At 41.9% G+C, this 20237-nt stretch overlaps 2 protein-coding genes and 1 long non-coding RNA gene across 6 annotated transcripts in view; 2 read left to right on the forward strand and 1 right to left on the reverse strand.

Annotated features, from left to right (window-relative positions):
• Positions 1-70: 70 nt before the first annotated feature.
• On the forward strand, positions 71-1063 carry LOC123975664. Its single transcript, XR_006826130.1, has 2 exons — positions 71-310; positions 597-1063. It is a non-coding gene; the product is annotated as an uncharacterized LOC123975664 (long non-coding RNA).
• A 1041-nt stretch (positions 1064-2104) lies between these two features.
• Positions 2105-14956, forward strand: nr1h5 (nuclear receptor subfamily 1, group H, member 5). The gene is made up of 11 exons (XM_046057318.1): positions 2105-2196; positions 5410-5549; positions 9677-10075; positions 10225-10365; positions 10496-10620; positions 11113-11211; positions 11305-11401; positions 13678-13794; positions 13898-13978; positions 14079-14192; positions 14427-14956. Exons 2-11 carry the CDS (start codon positions 5453-5455, stop codon positions 14627-14629), a joined length of 1473 nt encoding a protein of 490 aa, XP_045913274.1. The 5' UTR covers positions 2105-2196; positions 5410-5452; the 3' UTR covers positions 14630-14956.
• A 206-nt stretch (positions 14957-15162) lies between these two features.
• Positions 15163-20237, reverse strand: part of brpf3b (bromodomain and PHD finger containing, 3b) — a 13548-nt gene continuing 8473 nt past the window's right edge. The window contains exons 8-13 of one of the 4 annotated variants that reach the window (XM_046057312.1): positions 18169-18765; positions 17701-17782; positions 17537-17625; positions 17239-17333; positions 16847-17001; positions 15163-16502 (exon numbers count right to left, since the gene is read on the reverse strand). In XM_046057312.1, the coding sequence (XP_045913268.1) occupies positions 16319-16502; positions 16847-17001; positions 17239-17333; positions 17537-17625; positions 17701-17782; positions 18169-18765 (1202 nt within the window). In that variant the 3' untranslated portion in view covers positions 15163-16318. Of the gene's footprint in view, positions 16503-16846; positions 17002-17143; positions 17334-17536; positions 17626-17700; positions 17783-18168; positions 18769-20237 lie in introns of those variants that run through there. The other 3 variants (XM_046057311.1, XM_046057310.1, XR_006826129.1) reach the window with 3 other exon arrangements.

Raw genomic sequence — 20237 nt, forward strand, 5'->3', positions numbered from 1 at the left:
AAATAATTAGAAATCGCTACACAGAGAACCTGGGACGTTGGGGAGTCGTGGGGACATATAAAGCACTCACAGTCTTGCATTCGGTAAAATATATTTTTCTTAACACCATGAATTAGGGTGTCAACAAATGTTTTGTCAGTAACTGGTTTAGCGTTAGACTGATTATTTCCCAGGATTTCTTTAGATTTTCTTAACAGTGTTTTTCAGATCTCCATTCAGTTCATAATTTACCGCAAATCTCCGGTGGATGTGGGCATCGGCCATGATGAGACAACGCCTCTGATGGGGAGCTAAATCAGAAACTGAACTGGTGGGACAGTCAGTGAACCCTCCATATCACATTTTTAACAACATCAGGACAAACCATCATGCATTTTAGTTAAATGTTATAGTTGTATTTATGCTCTTTTTTTAATGTTTACAATGTGCTTTCATCTGGAAAAGTTCTGTGGCACATGAATTTCTTCACTTGGGTTCAGCTGCGATGTGATTTACACTGCTCTTAATGTTCGTGGTTCAAAGGGACGATTGAGGGTTTAAGGTATGACACATGGATGTTAACTCCTGCCGACCTGAACTCCTTCTCCTGATTTTAGGTCACATCCTCAGTTTGATGGCAGACCTCATATAGATGTCAGAAACCTGCTGGTGAGGGTGAGCGGACTGCAGAAAGGTTTCTCTGAAATGATTCCAGAGTTTTTAAGTTGCCAAAAACTTATGACAAGTCATGACACTAACCACTGCATGAAGGCCTGTCTGATCTTGTTTACAGTATTTCATGTAACTTGAATCTTGAATCAGTGATGTGTCTGTGTGTCAAAGAAGAAATGTTTTGCAAAATAGTGTGAATTGTATTTTGTAAAGTTTTAATTGATGTTTACAGCAAGGGTCATAATTAAAAAGCAAACTTACACAGGTGTTCTCTACCATGTTTAATTTACACATTTTTATTTTCTCTCTCTTTATGTTTTGCACATCTATAGTTTGTTTTGTACTTGTATTAAATATTTTCAGTGGGTTGGTGTAATGTAAAGTTAATAAATACTTTTCTATATTCCTTTGATTCTGGGTGAAGTGTTGATTGAAACATTTAGTATTGTCCCAATTACTTTCCTAATGGTGTTACTGATTTATAAATTTTATTCTAACTGCTCCTTTAGAGAAGAAAAACTCCATTAGCTTCTCCTCCCCTACAGTTTACTCACTTCAACTCCCACTTTTTTCTGCCCTGCAGAAGTCAAGGCCTGCTGTTGGCCTTGATGTTGACCTATCACCCTTTGCCTTCACTGACCTCAACCCCCAGCAACTGTGTTTGACCTGCTCCTGGGAGGCCTTGACAGCCGTGTTGTTTTTCTTCATTAGCACATTTACGCTGGTCTCTCAGTTAGACCCCCGCATACACACTTTCCCTCACTATTAAACATAATGCAATGATACGCAGAACAGTAAGGGCCCACCCACTGAGGAAGCAAGGTCAGTAGAGAAAATATCAAGGGTTCAGTAAGTGTGTGTGTGTGTGTGGTTGTGAAACAGTGGCAGAGAGATTGTTAAGCGGGTTGGGGAGTTAGCAGGAAGAGCCAGTGATAGGGAGCATCCATCCATCACAAGGATGAACAAAAAGCTGTTTATAAACACTCTATACTGGGAATTTGTTAATGAGATGATTCCAGTTCCTACAAGCAGAGCAGGGAGGGGGTCCTTTGTGGTTCAGAGGTTGCCAGTTCATGTCCCTCGTGCAATCAAAAGGTCCCATGCTGTGGATTTTTATGTTAAATCTGTGACATTTTTAATTTTCCCCGTGTTGACATACACGGAGACACACGTTACCGTCAAATGCTTTTGTACCCCAGCTTTAGTTTTCCCAAGTTTTCCCATCGTATTTCTCAAGTTTTTCCCCATAAAATATCTGAATGATTTCTTCTCGCCAATGCACATTTCTGTCCTGCAAGAGAATCCACAGAAAAAGAAGATCTTTGGTCAGGTTCCCGCATGTCCAGCTCAAACACAGGTCAAGAGCAACTGTCTCATTTGAAAGGTTCTGTTTACTCTGTGTGTATTTGTGTGTGCGTGTGTGTGTGTGTGAGGATGGAGGCTGGAGGCTGGGCTGGAGCCAACATTACAAAAAGTGAGATAGTTGGACAAAGCGAGAGGACATTAGGGACATTCGGTGAAGCAGGAAGGCTCCCACCATCAGCGGTAAGTCCACAACCTCTGCTTACCTAGACAACTGCAACATAAACAGAATTGTTCATAAGCCAGCGTAATGCTATTTAGTGATCGTTGACCGAAAATGTTACTGTCCTGCATTTTTGATTGTCTCATCTATAGGGGTTAAAAGAAGATATTTAATATTTAACATTATATTTTGTTAGAGTAATTTCTCTTGAAGATTAAAAATTCAACACTGAATTGCCATTTCAACATACCTGATAGGAACTGTGCATGCTGCATTAAGCAGGGTAGTGTGTGTATGTTTAAAAAAAACATATATTTTTTTGATTTGATTATATCCAGCATATATAACCTCTGTATCAAAATAGACAGAACGTAGAAGAAAATGTGCAAACAATGTAGTTGAGAGTTCAATCTCAATAGCCTCTACAGATTGTAGGAAATGATTTCAAACAAATAATCTAAGTAGACATAACTACCATTTGAATCAAATTTACATTCCTTCTCATGATAGCCAAAACCCCCTAACCACACTCTCTTATGCTCAAACATAAGCTATGGACTTTACTCATGAATGCTGAGGCCATTTTAATGTAAGCGGCAGTTTCCTGCGAGTATCAGTAAACAGTCCAGGCCATTATCGAGCTGCAGCTACCAGCCAGCAATTCTCTGATAAAGAGAGGAGCTGGCCACATGGAGAGGAATGGGATTTATGATATGCTGAATTTTCTCTAGGCTTGTGCTATGAGTGATTCAGGACTAATGAGTTCAAGGGTTTGCACATGCCATCAGTTGGTCTGAACCAACTGTGTTACATGGAAACGCTAGACTTCCCTCTATCTCTGGGGTGCTCTACTCATTATACCGCATTCCTTTTTTGTGCGCACATTGTCAGGAATCTGAAATCTGAAATCCCCCCCCCCCGTTCATCTCCCAAGGGGAGAGCCCTCATAGTCAGGCCTGTGTCCAACAATGTGACACCTCCAGAAGATCCATGGTGACATTTGCACGCTCCCCGATATTGTCCCCATCGTTTAGTGTCACTCTCAGCCCTGCTGCCTGCTCTCTACTCTCCTTCCATTCCTCAGAGGTCACTTGGAGGAATAGCTGATGGCTTGTTTGCCACAAATGTTGGGTCGTGACACACTGCTATTAACTGAGAAATAACAACAGAACACCTCTTCTTTAGCAATGGATCCATGCCATTCCAGAAACTACCACCAATCTATCATATAGAGGCATTTGCTTACGATACACTACACTTTACGCAGATGATACTATTCTATTAAATCAGCACATGGGCATTATTAAGCCTCAGTTATTTGTTAACCTTGCTTGTGGCATTAATCCAACCAACTCCTCTAATGTTATGTTGACATTTCTGTTTTTTAGTAAAATATCTCAGCAACTATTAGATGGATTTCCATGCAGTTTGATGCTAATATCTATGGTGGCCAGAGGATGAATTCGAATAACTTGGGTGATTCCCTGACCTTTCCTCTAGAGCTACCAGCAGGTCAAAGTTGTCAGGGCCTGCCTCAAAGGAAAGATAAAATGTGGAGACCACACGTGACTCTTTAAAGTAGAATAAATGTATTTAAGAAATATAGTATGCACTCAGTTCATCAGTAATGTGTGTACTGTATGTGTGTACAGCTGTAAAAAAAAAAAAACAAATCACACAAAGTCCAACCAAACCAAGTAACCTAGAGCGTAGAGACTGAATGCTCAGACACCTATATAAATATATTGGTGAGCAGCAGTCACATTTGTGGTTTTGAGTGAAATGTCTCTATTGGGTAGATCAAAAGATGAAAGTTGGGATACAAATTCATGCCTCCCTCAGGATGACTTATTAATAACTTTGGTGGTCTATTGACCTTCCTTGTACCGGCAACAAATATATATACATATATATTTTTGATACATTATGCGTTTTTTACATGTTAGACACAATTTACTTTTATTTATTTGCTATTTTCTTTTAGTTAGTGCTTTTCCCTAAAGTACAGTTTAACTCAAAGCAGTGTTGTCTTAATGCACCGTGATCGCATGTGTAGCAATTGACCCTTTGGACATAATCTTCAAAGGAAAGACACCGTGTAACTAGCAACCAAATTCCTGTGTCATTTGTCACTGAGATCGATCTAGTGAAGGCTACAGCTTCAGTGAGCATGATTGGCTCATCTCTAATCCTCTACTATCCACTGGTCAGTCCTGGTTCCCATAATGAGCCAGTGAAAGGGATGATATGCGGGTGGGGGGACGGCGTTAATCCTCCATAAGCATGCTGCATGTCAAACGTCCCTGCTCAGAGATTTACAGGCCAGTGTTGAGGTCACTCCTCTGTCTCCTCTGGACGGTTCAGGCCTCGACTCCTCTCGCTCTGCCCCGGCCTGGTTAATTGTCTGTGGGGGAGGCGGAGGTCCTCGAGTCCCTTAAATCTAACTGCTGTCCAATATTAACTCCAGCACAAACAGAACAGCGGTAAACAAAAGGCAGAGTAAACACACTCCCGAGGCTTGGAGGACAAACATAGACACACATACACAGCAAACACACACATATTAACCATAGTAAATAGTTCAAAGTAAGTAGTAGAGTTTGTGTCAAATACATTGAACTTGCCAAACGCTCCACAAGAAGCATTAGTCTATGAAATGTTCTTAAATAAAACCTTTTAAAACATTTTATTTGACTCAGCCGATAAAATTGAGAAAATGTTTTCTTTGCCCAGCCTAGCTGTTGCGCTCTGAGATACAAAACTCAACACACACATATACATACACACACACACACACACACACACACACACACACACACACACACACACACACCGTGAGTGTTGAATATCCCCCACTTTGCACATGAGGGCATCCATCCTTCCATCCATCTCCGCTATCTTCTGATCTGTGAAGTCCCGACCAGGTCCAGCTGTTTGGACCTCAGTCCCATCCCTGTCCTTCCTGGGTGCCCCCGCTTTCCCTTTCGTCTATCCCCCGGGGACGGGTAAGACCTCCTCCAGCACTTCATCCACCGTAGATCAAGAGTCTCAGCTGCACTCTTTCTCTCTGCTTTTTAAAAATAGGCTGGGATATCAGCCTGGACAGCTAAGAGACCTGGACCCATCCTGGGGATTGAGGAATGTCTCCATACTTCCCAGATCCTTCATATCTGTGTGAATCCTCTGAGTAATTGTCAGTGTGTGTGTTTATGTTTTTGCATGTGTGTGAGAAGATAGATCCTGCATTACTAGCTAAAGAGAGGATATTCTGTCCAGATGAGAGAGTGGGCCGAGTTGGAGATGAGCTTTTCAGCAGGGGGGTTTCTCTCTGCCTCGGATGGTTACTGCTCCACAGAGCAGCTTCAGTACTATGGTGAGTCCACAGTGACACTTCTGTCTCTTCTGCTCCTTCTTCCACTTTTTTTTTTTGCTATTGTTCAGCCTTTTACTTTCTCTTCTCCTTCTACCTCTGTTCCTTCTCTTACTTCTCTAAAATAGGTTACTTGACATATTTCAGTTACAGTAATAGATAAAATACTAAAGATGGACTAATAAGAGACTTTGTGGTACTCTGTCTCAACTAGACTGTTGGCATGTGATAATACAATTAAAATAACGGTTGAATGTAAGCACAGGAAAGACTGGATATGCAGACATGAGTGTTCATGTTTTATGGGATTTCAATGTGTGGAGACATTTTATTTGCAAAGCACTTTCGTTGTTATCGGTCAGTGGTAAATGAATTCAAATTCCCTGGCAGGTAGATATTTCTGTTTTCTACTGCTGCAAAGGGTTAATTCACCCATATTACTGAACTAGACTAGTGCTCTCAGCTTTAACAAACAACCATCTCTTTCTAGAATCAGTGTCTCTGTAACCCTGGGTAATCCACAGAATAGCCATTTTATACATTATTTCTTCAGTAGAACGTAGTTCTTATGAAAAACAGTTTTCTCAGTTTTATCTGCATGGTTAGATACCACCAGTGTAAAGCAAGGTCAGGTTTGTAATATGGGTGAAACGACCCTTTAAAGTGACACAAAAATCAAATGGAAGTCTAGTGAACAGGCCTATTAAATTGCTGTGACCTCAGTCATAACCGGATCACTAATATCTACACGTGTTTCTATACGCTATTACTGACTTTTCAACGTGTACTTTCAGAAATACTGCGATTTCTTCAACAGCTTTGGAGAAATTTGCATGTGTCAGCTGATTTGTTGATTCAGTCCAGCGCTGACTTAACCTGAGACTATGTGACTGCTGAAAGAAGAAAAAAAGCATTCTACTTACAAATGAAAAGTTGCGTTCATAAGCAACTCAGTTCAGTTCATTACCCTCCAGGGTTTTGCCCTTCAACAACTTATGGTGGCTACATTACCGAACTTTAGGTTGGGATTGCTATAAAACAGACATTAATTGGCCAGACTGCTGACTGTTTGTGACTCTTTTCTGCAGTTTTACTTCTACTGTCACATTACATTTGTACATTTAACAGTCAGTAACAGCCAAAGTTCTGTTGGCTTGCTTTAAGTATATGGGAAATTTATACATTATATTGTTACACAACAAGAATGTGAATGCACAACCTCATGTCATTCACTCTCACACTTGATGAATGAACGTCAAGCGTTTATTTACCCCCTTTAAGAACTTGGTGACACGAAAAAAAAAATAGTTCTTGAGGAGGTTCAGCCGGCTCACTGCGCATGCAGGGAGGCTGAGCGTGCATCGGAGGATCTATTTATACTGACATGTATCATCAACAAATTCCCCTTGTTGTCTCCCCTTCTGTCCTTAGTAGCAGTGGAGGAGGGGGCGGTGGGGGAGCTTTGGGGAGGGGGTAGTTTGCTGATGTTGTTTGGCTCCCTAGTGTGCGTGGGATGGAAGGGAGGCCGAGGAGTGTTTAGACAGTCTTCAAATGGTTTACAAACAGTGCGAATCACAGTTCTGTCACATGCCGAGAAAGCAAGGACCCCCCCCAAACCCTCACCGCCACATTCTGGTAAAGACAGGAAACATCTGGAGAGAGAATGAAAGAGAAGACAAAAGGAAGGAGTAAGGAGGGGTTCATTAGTGGCCTTTAAAGTGATGATTCTGTTGATGCAGCCATTTACTCGATCAGAGAGACTATTTATCAGTCATCAATATTCAGTTAGTCAGGGTTGAAGACTGACTGGCAAAGTATTGATAGTACCAGCCCTTACCACACGTACAGTCTCCGACCTAACAGAGCAGAGCTGCCTTGTGTTTACCCCGCCTTTCGTCTGTTGTAAGCTGGGATTGGCTCCAGCCCCCCCGCGACCCTGTACGCAAGATAAGCGGTTGACGATGGATGGATGGATGGATGGATGGATGTGAGTTAGATGAGAAGACTGACACCACTACACATGAAGTTATAGCCAGGAGACAGTTAGCTTAGCTTAGCATAAAGACAGGAAGCAGGGGAAAACAGCTAGACTGGCTCTGTCCAAAGGTAACAGAAAGCACCTAACAACACCTCTACACCTCACTAATTAAGATGTTAGATCTCCTCTGTAAAAATGACAAGTTGTGATTTTACAGGAGGCTATGTGGTGGACTTCCTTGACTGGGGCGCAGTGATTTCCTGGAGTCTCCACTGGTTGCCTGGCAAGATAGTCACTAAGTCTTGTGTTAGGCCTGCCCAACAATCAAAACCAGCTATTGTCATCAGATCATCATAAGACCAAAATCTAAAAGAATACATGATCATATTGATGTTTTTGTCAGCCCTCAGCTTCATGTTTACCCATTAAATGTCCATCCCCAGCAGCCCTGAGACTCCTGACATTTGGGTGGGCTCTCCTTTTAATCAGTGCATAACAGATCTCACAGCAGTCCCAGTCGTGCTGGTCCAGCTGTGCTTTAAGAGGCTGCCAGTGGTCACACATGTTTTCTCAAAGGAGACAGGACTTGCAAAACACAAGCTGCTAACGTACACTCCAAAGACGTTTCAGTCCATCGCAACACTGAACGGCAATTATAGACTGAATGAAGCGTCCAGAAAAGAGGATCAAAAAGTCCTAAATGGCACAGGGAGCTCTCAGCTGCATCCTGTTTCAGCAGTCTGAACAAGTTCACAGGGTCTCACTCTCGGCTTTTTATTGTATCCCCCAAGAGCCATAAAAGCATGAAGTCACAAGAGTCACGTAAGAACATATTCTTATGACGCTCTTTGACTTAACACTTAAGATTAAGATTGTTGCATGGAATCTTTATTCACATTTCTGGTCTTGCGAATGCAGTTTTTCTGACAGAAACTCCTCGGTCTTCTTCCATGTTTTTTTTTTTATGTGTGTGTGAAATATTTTATGTATGTATTTTTATGGTATTGACCAGATAAACTTTTTTTTGGGAAGGATGCCTGCTGAACGTCACAACATAGTGACCGATCCAAGCCTCTCAGTTTACATGCTAAGTAGTATCTTGGTTATGTGTTGCACGTGGAAACATCTTATCCTGGTTTCAGAAGTCTAGATAAGGTCTTATCCTGATTTTGAGAAACCCTGAAAATGCTACTGGGAGTAGCCTACTCCCATTGAAACCGGGATAACAGTACACAGATGATGATGTATACAGGGAAATAAATAACCAGGTTTCTTATGTTCTACGTAAACATCAGATGCCAGATAAGATCAAAACCATGATATGAGTCAAACTAGAATAGTAGTGTGCATTGAAACACACTCATTCTTAACAGATATGTGGTGTTTGTCTACAAATCCAATGAAAAGACCAAAACTAGGTGTTCGTCCTTCTCTTAATATTTTGACTTCTGTAAATACCAGTCACAAATATATAGTTTCATTTCTTTTAAAAAGCTCAGTCATTTTCTAAAACAGCCCATTGCCAAGTAGTTTTTTAGCAAACATTACTCAAACAGGAAGAACAGTTTGTCATTTTGTTACGTACTATTTTTACCCACATTTACACATTTACATTTGGTGCTTGTCGTCTGTGTTTTAGGTACAGAGACTACAGTACTTATTAGTAGGATCAGTTCATTGTTGGAGTGGAGGGTTTGTTGACCATAAGAAAAATATACAGTATAATATCACCATCCTGATCCTAAACCCATGGGATGTTAGTTACGGAAACAAAGGCACTTTGATTTGGTTGATTGGATAGAAAGGCAGCACCAGTGTGCATTGCAGGAAGCAGTAGTTCTCTAAAGAGTTTCATAAGAAGTTTAAGTTCCAAGTTCTTTAAATTTGAGGAACAACATACAATAGTCGCTTTGAATAAAAGCATCTGCCAAATGAGTAAATGAGTAAATGTTAAATGTCAGGTCTAAAAATTCTTTGGGTAGAAATGTTATAAGGAAAACTGAACCAGATCACAAATCTGAACATGAAATAGCAAAAGCCACATCGACGCGGTCTATCTGTGTCGGTGCACAGTTCTCTCATTAGGTTTTAAGACCTACAAAACAATTAGAACAAGTTTTTGTTCCTGGACTTCCATCTTATTCCATTTCAGACATGCTGGCTGACCCTCTGGGCTACCCCCTGCAGGATCCTGACCTCCAGCTGCTCCCTTACAGCCAACAACAGTACAGCGCTGCCAACCTGCCCTTCTCCCTCTATGGCTCTCCGCCCTCCACCACATCCTCTCCCTCCTCCTCTTCTTCCTCCTCGCAGCTCTGCCATCCTCTGTACCACTACAGCCCTCAATGCCTGGAGGCCCCCTGTGATCCCAGCCCCGACCCCCACTGCGGGGGCCTGGCTCAGGGGCTCGGGGCGGTAGGTCTGCCTCTGGGGCGGAGGACACGGGTGGGGTCGGGAGGAAAGAGCAGAGGTCAGGACGAGCTGTGTGTGGTGTGTGGAGACAAAGCGTCCGGGTATCACTACAATGCTCTTACCTGCGAGGGATGCAAAGGTATTTCTCACTGTTCACTTTTTCTACGCTTTGTATCTTTTTATTCTTTTCTCCAAAGCTGTTTAGTTGTATTCTGAAATGTAATCTAGTAAGATTTTGCTGCAACCCCGCATGGTCCTTCTGTCTCTTGTTTTGCCTGGATGCTGTAGGTTTTTTTAGGCGTAGCGTGACTAAAAAGGCCGTGTATCACTGTAAGAGTGGCGGTGGCTGTGAAATGGACATGTACATGAGGAGGAAGTGCCAAGACTGCCGGCTGAGGAAGTGCCGCGCTGTGGGAATGCTGGCTGAGTGTAAGTGACCTCTGCGTGACTTTGACATAAAACAAAGTGATACTAAAATTGAAAGATTGATGAGAGTAATTAATACCTGGTAAAAATCAATATGCATTTGGCTGGTTTGACATGCATTTATTTTGGTTAGGCCTTCTAACAGAGGTGCAGTGCCAGTCCAAACGACTAAGGAAAGGAGGTAAAGGTAGAAGACAGGAGGAAGAGGAGCACTCAGACAGCAGGCGGGTCAGCTCTACCTGCAGGATACCTGGACAGGTACTAGAAAGCAGGGCTGAGTGGAGCAGTTTTTAGTCATGCTAGGGAATTTTTGTACAGATCTTCAGAGAGTAAACCCTAATGACTTTGATGATCCCCTGACTTTTGCTCATGAGGTTGACATTTTTGTGTTTTAGTGAAATGTCTCAGCCTCAGCTGTACTTACAATCACATTTTTTTAGACTGTTGGATTAGTTGATGAACTGGTCGGGCTGATTGTTGAAGGGTTGGCTGGCTGGTGATCCCGTGGTTTGCTGATGTTTCAGAACGCAGATGTTAGTGGGATGGATGGGTAGAAGGTTGTTTGGTCAACATGTTTTGTTGGATGGTTGGTCATTTTGTGGTTTGGCTGGTTAACTGGATGGCTGGATAAATGAGTAGCTGTGTAGCAGGTTGGATGATTAGTGTCAACTCTCCTCCCCCTTTCACACATTTATCTCTCATCTTAATGCACTTTCTACCTTGTGTTGTGTGAACTTCCATGTGCACCAGGCTTCTTCTGCCAGTTTAACCCGAGAACAGAAGTACATTGTGGACAGGATGGTGGAGGCCCATCGACTGTACAGAGCACAGGACAGCAGCCACTGCAGGGTACGTCACAGTGTGGAAACAGTAGTAGTAATAGTTGTACTTTCAAACCAGTTACCTTCTTTATGTTGCCCTTTTGGTTTCCTGTCTGTTCAGTTGTTTGAGTGGCCATGTACACAAGAAGGGGAGGGCTTGTCTGATGTTGTATCACCACAATTGCAAAGACTGCTACAGTTTGCCACGACAGTGCCAGGTAAGATCGACCTGAATGTACAACCTCAGAAGCTAAAATTGGCTTTCTGCTGTGTTCACTTAAGAAAGAAATATACAATATAACAACAGGAATATCTGATCCAATTACAAGGAAATTTCAAGGAGATCATAGAGAGGTCTGTTGCTCTGTGGCACTCTCCTACAGTAAGAAGAATAATGTAAATGAAATTGAAAAGCCTTTGTAAGTGAAGCCCTGCGCTGTGTTTGTTGCCGTGTTCTATGGGTCGCTCTAGGGATGGCAATGTCAGTCTGTTGGTCCACCATTTTGGTCATATCATACAACAACATACAATAGTTGTTGAATTATTTCAACCACTGAAATAATTACTACTGGATACACACATTCAATTTCTCACCGGGATGAAATGTACAATCCCTTTTCCAAAAAAAGTTGGCACGCTGTGTAAAAGGTAAATGTGGGTATCATTGAAACTCTATATTTAATTGTAAATAGCTCAAAGAGAACTTATCAAAGAGTGAAACTCAGAAAATATTGTTGTTTGAGAATTATATGCCCATTTCGAACTTGATACCAGCAACACGTTTCAAAAAACAAGTTGGGACAGTGGCAACAAAAGGCGGGAAAAGTTGTGAAATGCTGAAAGAAAACGGCTGGTGGAACATCTGACAATTGAGTAGGTTAACTGGCAACACGTTAGTAACATGATTGGGTATAAAAAGAGCATCCCAGAGAGTCTGTCTGAAGTAAAGATTGCATGGGGTTCACCGCTCGGTGAAAGACTGCGCCGGCAAACAGTACAACTATTTAAGAATGTTTCTCAACAAAAAAATTGCAAAGAATCTGGGGATTTCATTGTTTTATATCATTAAAGGATTCAGAAAAAAAGAAGGAATCCAGCCCCACCATCAGGTCAACAACTACTAACTAATCAGAAATTTAGCACTGTCATTGTGAGCAAATAGCCTTGCTAACATTTGTGTTTAGCTCAAAGCACCGATGTCTTAAGAACAGCCCCACAGAGCAACTGGTATGCCTGTAGACTCCAGTCTGTTTCTCTGTTAACATCAAACATGACCAGTGGCCTCTGGATTAGGATTTGTAAAACCAGCTTCGCCAATTTAATAAACCCTAAGCTACTATGAAGTTCCTAAATTCATAAGTGGGCAACACAATTTTCAGCAAATGTTTTTCATACTGGACTAAAAAGTCCACTTGTTGGAGTGAGACTACATTTACCTGCAGATTTGGTGAGCTAATGATTACTTACGGCACCAGGATCAGACTTTGGCGACAAGGGCAATATTTCTCAGAAGGGTCAATTCATTGTTGGATTTGATCTTTTCATGGGATTTGTGACAATAAGAAAATTAAGATTATCACCTGACTTATTCTTTAAATAATGATATTTTGGAATGATTTCTAGGAACTAAAAAAGCAAAAACAGATGACTGGTCATATTGTCATTGTGCAAAGATGATTTGTTTTTGTTATTTTGTCATGGTGATGGTATGGTTCATACCATATGGAATTACATGGCATATGATAATACTATATATTATAATAATATTATTAAAGACTTTCAAGGAAGCACCTGTTGGGAGTCCTGCCCTTGTTTTGTATTACATTTCCAAATAGACAAATGTTATAATAATTGGTCATTGATTATAATAAAAAACTAAAGATGTGGCGTCACTAAGGCTAATGGATGGATACAGAAATACAGAATGGTATAGATGTACATACTGCTACCGTTCATCACGGCCACTGTGTTGAGCGAATGATAACATGTGATAACACAGACAAGGCTGTAAAAACATAATGGGAGATCCTCAAATTCTGTTATTTAATCAACATTTCCCTCCTAAAAAATACTGAGCTTATACAGTAAGCATATACTGAATTTAAAAATAAATAATGATATTATCTATTTATTTTTTTAACACACTCTTACCATTTCATTTATTTATTTTATTTTAATTTGTAATATATTTTAATTTTTTTAACACACACGCGCTTACAATTATATTTATTTCATTGTAATTTTTTTTTCACACACACACACACACACACACACACACACACACACACACACACACACTCTTACTGCTTTATTTATTTTATTTTAATATATTTTAATTGTTCTAACACACACAAACACATAAGCTTTAATTACTTGTTTAATTAAATGTATGGGGTTGATTGTTCTTTTGTAGTTTGTATGATGCTTTGGCAATATTGTTGTTACACATTCATGCCAATAAAGCTTTGAATGAATTGAATTATTCCCCTCACAGGTTTTGACCTGCTGGATTTTTCAGACCAGAGCTCTCTCTTGTCTGCCTCTTCACTGGAGGTCATGTTTCTGCTCTCAGCTCAGCAGTTCTCCCACAACCCAACAAGCCCCAGTCCAGGTGAATAAACAAACAGACTTTTTATGATTCCATATCATTCAAGTCAATATGAAGCAAGTTCCAGTCTGATATTTAGTAAACAAATCTTTTTCACCATTGTCAGCCCTGCAGTTTTTCAGTATGTCAACACACAACTGGCTGAGAAATGTAGAGTCGAAGGAAAACATCCAAAGTAGGAAGTCAGGTGAATCCAGACATGCAAAATATCGAAGATCTAATACGCTGTGAAAAAAAACTAGTTCAAACATAAACATTAACAATTTTCTATTTGCTGGTTTGAACAGGAGGCAGTGAGGATCTCTTTGGGCCGGTGGTGAGCTTCTTCCACAGCATGGCGACGCTGCGGGTGACGGAGGCTGAATACACCCTGCTCACTGCTACAGCTCTGCTCTGCTCAGGTCAGACCTCTAATTTGTGAACATTTGGCCTGAAATGTGCCAAATCAAGACTAATCCAACTACGCCTCTGAATGACTCACTCAGTTAACTTCACTCATGAAGCACATTTGACTTTTCCAGTAGGTGTTTGACAACTTGAAGGTGTCAGTCCATGTCTGGATGTAAACACAAAGAAGCAGATCTCACCTATGTTTTAGTGTTATGGACCTGTCTCTCTGTGTCCCTGTCCTGTAGACCGTGCGTCCCTGCAGGCAGCCAGCTGTGTTGACAAAATGCAGGAACTGATCCTGGACCTGCTATCCAAGGTGTGTGGGGCTCAGGGTGGAGCTGCGCGAGGGGGACCGCAGCGGTTTGGCTGCCTGCTGGGCAGACTGACTGAGCTGCGAACCCTCCGTCACAACTACCTCCTCCTGACAAGACAGCAGCCTGGACACTGACGGAGAGGACCACTGTCATCTCTGGGAATTTTCATGGTAAAATTTAAGGACTAGACGGTTCTGTATGAGCTGAGAAATTGTACAGAAACATTTTAGAAAAGATTTTCACCAGATGTTCATCAGATGGTGTTGGATTATTTGGTCTCGTTTTTTGGAAATCACATGAACAATTTTTTCAGCTGACTTCAGTTCATTCAGACCTGCAGTCATTATTGAATTTTAGCTTATAATGGGAATGAAATTTGTTTGTGGACTGCTGCAGTTTGTTGGGACAAAATATATTTTATAGGTGTTTTTATAACTGTTGTAAACAGCTAACATGTAAACTTTCACTATGCCGAGTAATGTTAAAATAAAGCAAAAACTGCAAACTGGGTGCTAGCTGGAGTTCATCCTTGGAAACTTTTCACTACTCTTCTGCCAGAGAGCTAATAGTCGAGCATCCTGCTTGCAAAGCAAATAAATGTCTTCCAAGTGTTGAATGAGAACTGATCTCACCTTTGGTTTAAAAAAACAAAACCACACAACTGCAGTTCATTATCCAAAAAGGTTTTTAATAGAGCGTTTATTTCCCTAAATAAGGAAATACTGGTTCAGACAAAATATTTGGTGAGCAGGTAAAATATGCATGTAGTACAAGCTTATAAAGGTGTATTTTTTCCATTTAATAAAATGGGGCTCTCAACAATAAATAGAATCTTCTGGGGGTCAACAGTGAATGATGGCAGATGGTCAGAAGCTCAACATCAAACCAACCATGTTAACTCATCTATTAAAATGTTGGCTGCATGTTTTTAAAATAACACTCCATTTCTTTTAAATAAAATTTAATTCTCAACTTTAACCAATATAGCTTTATTTCTATAGTTCTGTCTTCCATAAATAAATTATTTCTCTCTGTATCAAAAAGAGAATTCAAATATAAAGAACATGGCTCATTGTGGTGTATGCTCCAAATGTACACACACACACACACAGCACAATGAAATTACATCAAAGACGAGCTAAGTACACCGCAGCAAGTCAGGAATTATTTTATCTCCACAAATATACACAGCGTCGCTTTGCCCCGTGTGGGTTGATTGAAATACGCATTTTAAAAAAGCAACATTAAATTAAATTGGGTTTCATAATACACATACATATGTACACAAAGTGTGCCTTTATATTATACAAGTGTCTTTGTAAAAGATTAAAATGTAAAAAGCTATAGTATAAAAAGATGGCAGTGATCCATTCATACGGCTTCTGCGTTAAACATAAATATGTTGAATCTCTTTTCTGACAATTTGATACCTTGGCAGTAGCATTATACAAAATAGAGGGAAATTCTTTTACATTTGATCCAGACACACAGCTTGAACACATCCAGGGGGAGTAAGCTGATCCCTCAATACACCCCTGAACAGGGAACTAGCGCTCACGGACCGCAGCAACATGGGACCTAAATGTAACTTCATTTATACCTGGAGCTCAACATCCACGACCACGACACAAAGGCAAACACCACTGCTCTGTGTGTCAGACACTAGTGGTTTGGTAATGAACTTCAGTCCAGGGCTCTGTGCTGCTACAGCAATGTGAATACAAATTCAACTGGCAGTAGGACTCGGCCCACCTGCTGCTTTAAGACCAGAGAGAAATGCATAGTGGCTGACTGTGGGAGCTCACAGGGCTCACCGTCGCCCTCTACAGGTAGTTGGAGGCCACAAAGCCGTGGCTGTGGCTGACTCTGCTCTGGTGGATCATGGCACGGTCGTACGCCACCTGGACAGACTTGCGGATGCTGGACTTGCGGCCCTCCATAATGCGCAGCTTGTCCGCTGTGTCGTCTACACCCAAGGGTGTCACCTTGTCACGTGGGAGCCACTGCCTACAGCCGCAAAGACACAGATTTAGACTGTTAGAGCATTTGAGGACGACTGAAGATGACCACTTTCACTGCTGTAGACCTGTTTGTATGATTTGGACCTAATATTTGCGTGTTCAATGTAAAGATGTACATATAACTACAATATATACAACTATATTCATTTTATTTACAAATTAAAAAGTCCTGTTTTTTCAAATTAATTTGCAAAATATTTTTTTTTTTTTTTTTTTTTGAACAGCCTGAGGTCCAGTATGGTCCTCTTTGACTGGACTACTGACCCAGCTGAAGTGTATATAACTAAAACACCTGATCCATGTCAGCATGTCAGTCTGTTTGACCCTCACCATGTTCGTTTGTTGTCAAAGAACAGCACCAGGTAGAGCCTCTCATTGGTCTCCTCCTGTCTCTGCTCCCCCAGACAGAGGACGTCTTTGGGTGGGACAGGGATGGGCACCCCATTGTGCAACAGGCCCTCCTCAGGCATTTCTGGGTCAATAATCTGGAATGAACACAAAGTCAGTCGAACAGGGAGTTTAGGTCTGTTTCTAGCACCGCAGACAGCTGTTCTATGGTCGCAGGGAACTCTTGATTTTTGTTTCTTCTACATTTGGTTATATTACTGTCAAACACACTCACTTCACCTTCTCAAAATGTGGGTTAGTGAAAGCTGCCTACAGGGTGCTGACAGCTCATATTAGATGGCTCTTCGGTAATACTATGTAGGACAAAGGATTACCAGAGCGGGATAGGAGGGATATCCCCGACACTTGGCCCACACCAGTTCTAAAGGCTCCAGCTCCGTCTCATCCTCTGACATTTGGCTGGCGTTGCCTGCAAAACAGCATGATGACATCATTTTATGAAGGAGGAGGAATAGACACGACATTCATGTGTACATATTCCCAGTAAAGTTGTGACACAAAAATTTAAAGGCAGGTATGTGAGCAACGGAATGGAGTATTATGTGCAATGGTACACAGAAGACCTAAATTAGTTTAAATCTGTGTTGTTTAAACTAAAAAAAACAAACATACCAATGTAATCTGAGTCTCCGTTGACTATCTCCAGAAAGGGAACTTTGGAAAGAGCTGGTTTCCCGAGGCTTCGTTTGGGTGGTGAGCTGCTGTAAGATAGCACTTATCAGTGTACTGTCAATTATTACCAAACACCCACTGACAACAGATACACCATGTCTTACATTTCTTTGTGGAGGACTGGACAAGGGCTGTACTCAGACTCGGACCTGCCGTCTTTGTGCTTGTTAATCCCGTTGGTCAGTCCTGAAAGCAAATGAGAGGACGTATGATTACTATACAAATTTAAGTTTGACATATTGTAAATATGTAATAGTAGCTAGCTAACCTAAAGTGGCAAACCGTAAAAACTGATAAAGACAAGTTTAACATTACTTGGTGGGAGACTATAACAGGTCCTATATCCCTTCACATATCTTTGCTGACACTGCCCTTTGTTGTCTCGTAACTATTTAGACATGTTAACTGGTAGTTAATGTAAAGTCAGCACATTCCAACAAGCACCCTATTTGATAAAATCATAGTGAATGTCTTCTGTGCCAAGAGTAGCTCTAAAATGCTGCCCTGAGTAGAGGATCTTAAACTTGGGGTAAAGAGGTGTCCAATGGCGGTAACAAAGTAAAGCTTCTCACCACTTTCCAGTGTGTGATTTGGTGTCTTCTCCAGCTCACTACCTGAGCACATGTCTTCACTGGGGGTCCATTGTTCACTGAGGGTGGGGGGTCCTGGGCTTTTCTGTGGGGTCTTGGATGGAGTGGACAAAGGTGTGGAGGATGGGGTACTGGGTGTGGAGTTGGTGGCTGTAGGGGTGCTTGCATCATCGTCCTTTGGGCCCTTTCCATTCAGCAGAGTATTGTCTCTCTCTCTGAAAAGCTTAGCTCCATTTTTTGCCTTCTTGAACAATATAGAGGTTCGTCGTCCAACTCCTCCGGTGGCGGGCCGTGTGGGGGCGCTGAGCTCTGGAAGGCCGTTGGCCACTGTCTGTCCTTCACTGTGCAAAATGGGAGGCGGTGACACAGACCGCTCCCGTGCTTTAGTGCAATTAATGTTCTCTGTGGTGATGTCTGAGAGGTCACCATCCAGCTTTAGGCGTTTGCAGGTCCAGCTGGGGGACCGGGGCTCCCCTGTGATTGGCCGCAGAGTGGGTGGCTCCAGAGGTGCGTCCTCCCGTCGTGGAGGAGGAGCCGGCCCTGTAGGTTCCAGTGTTGGCGGCGAAGTGGATTTAAGGTCTTCTGAAAGATGAGAAAAATTCAATTCAGTTTCACTTTTCGTTTATTTGAAATGAATGCCCATTTAGTATGTAGTGTGATGTGGTGGTGTAGTATTCACACTGGAAAATGGTTTCACTTCATAATGGTTTACATTTCATTTTAACTGTCCAACTACAGCCCAAAGGGAGTTGAGGTATTCTGTAGATATGGAGGACCTTATCAAGACGAGTGAGTTGAACTTTGCTCTCACAACTGTACACCTGCAACATGGTAACATGGCAGTATTTTATGACTCAACTGACAGAAATCACAGGCGTTCTGCGGCCCTCCTCTACGATAGCAAGAGACTGTCTGTAGTCAGAAGTGGGATGATATGACATGACTGTACGTGGCCAATGGAGAGTGGTGAGTCCATGAGAGTGATGTATAGAAGAGGTGCAGACATAGAGTGCACTGGGAGAGACGAGTTGTGAGGCAGCCATGGCTAACGAGACTCTGTGGGCCCCTACTTACTAGACTGGAGACAGTGGGGTGGTTGGGGTTGGTGCGTGGGGGGGACCCTGGCTCAATTACCTGAGGACAATGTTCCGTTAGCTTATGTTCACAACTGGTCTCATTGAAAAAAAGTGGCTTTTAAAAAAGGTTCATGCATTGGCAATTTCATACTGTTGAATTTTTCAGTGCTTTTCATCACCCACCTTTGTACGAAGACGAGAGGTCGTTGTCCGCCTTGGTGTCTTTGTCGTCATCTTCCTCATCATCATCTTCGTCATCCTCATCGTCTTCTTTCAGATGTCCATTGAGAAGGTTGTGGCGGGGATGTTGGCCCTGTTTGTAGCGGATGTTGTTGATCTCGCGACGAAGCAGACGTATACGTCGAGTTCGAGCGCCACTGCATCGCATGGTGCTGACAAAGTCCAGCTTTTCTAACAACTCCTTCAGCTGTTCCTCCACCGTCATATGAAGCCGGTTGTCTGGATCCAGCACACTGTCAACTGGACACAAAGAAAGAGTTAGGCTAACAGCGAAGCTGGCATGCACGTCCCACAAAAGGTGCAACAAATATGACTTTAAAACAGATGTTTTTCCATTTAAAGCGGAGTTGCTTATTTTAGCTGATGAGCAACAAAGCCTGCAAACGACAATAGAGACTCACAGTTCTTGTTCTGTGTGGATTTTCACTGCGCTACTCCTCCCGCACCATTGCCAGCACATATAGAAAAATCTCGATCAAGATTGAGTTGCTATGGCTTTTTTTTTAGAGATCGGCTTAACGGCTTTCTCGCTGATCACACAAAGATACACAGAGTTTTACAATGACTGCGTATGTAGTCAGAGTGGGCGAGTGGGAGTGTAACTAAACACCAGAATGGAAAGGAGCTGTAACTATTGTTAAACATTTTCTGCATAACTCACAATTTTCACTCTACATACAGTACTGTGCAGAAGTGGAAAAATGCTGTAAAGTAAGAATGCTTTCAAAAATAGGG

The sequence above is a fragment of the Micropterus dolomieu genome, linkage group LG08 (assembly GCF_021292245.1).
Source record: "Micropterus dolomieu isolate WLL.071019.BEF.003 ecotype Adirondacks linkage group LG08, ASM2129224v1, whole genome shotgun sequence".
Classification (NCBI taxonomy): domain Eukaryota; kingdom Metazoa; phylum Chordata; class Actinopteri; order Centrarchiformes; family Centrarchidae; genus Micropterus; species Micropterus dolomieu.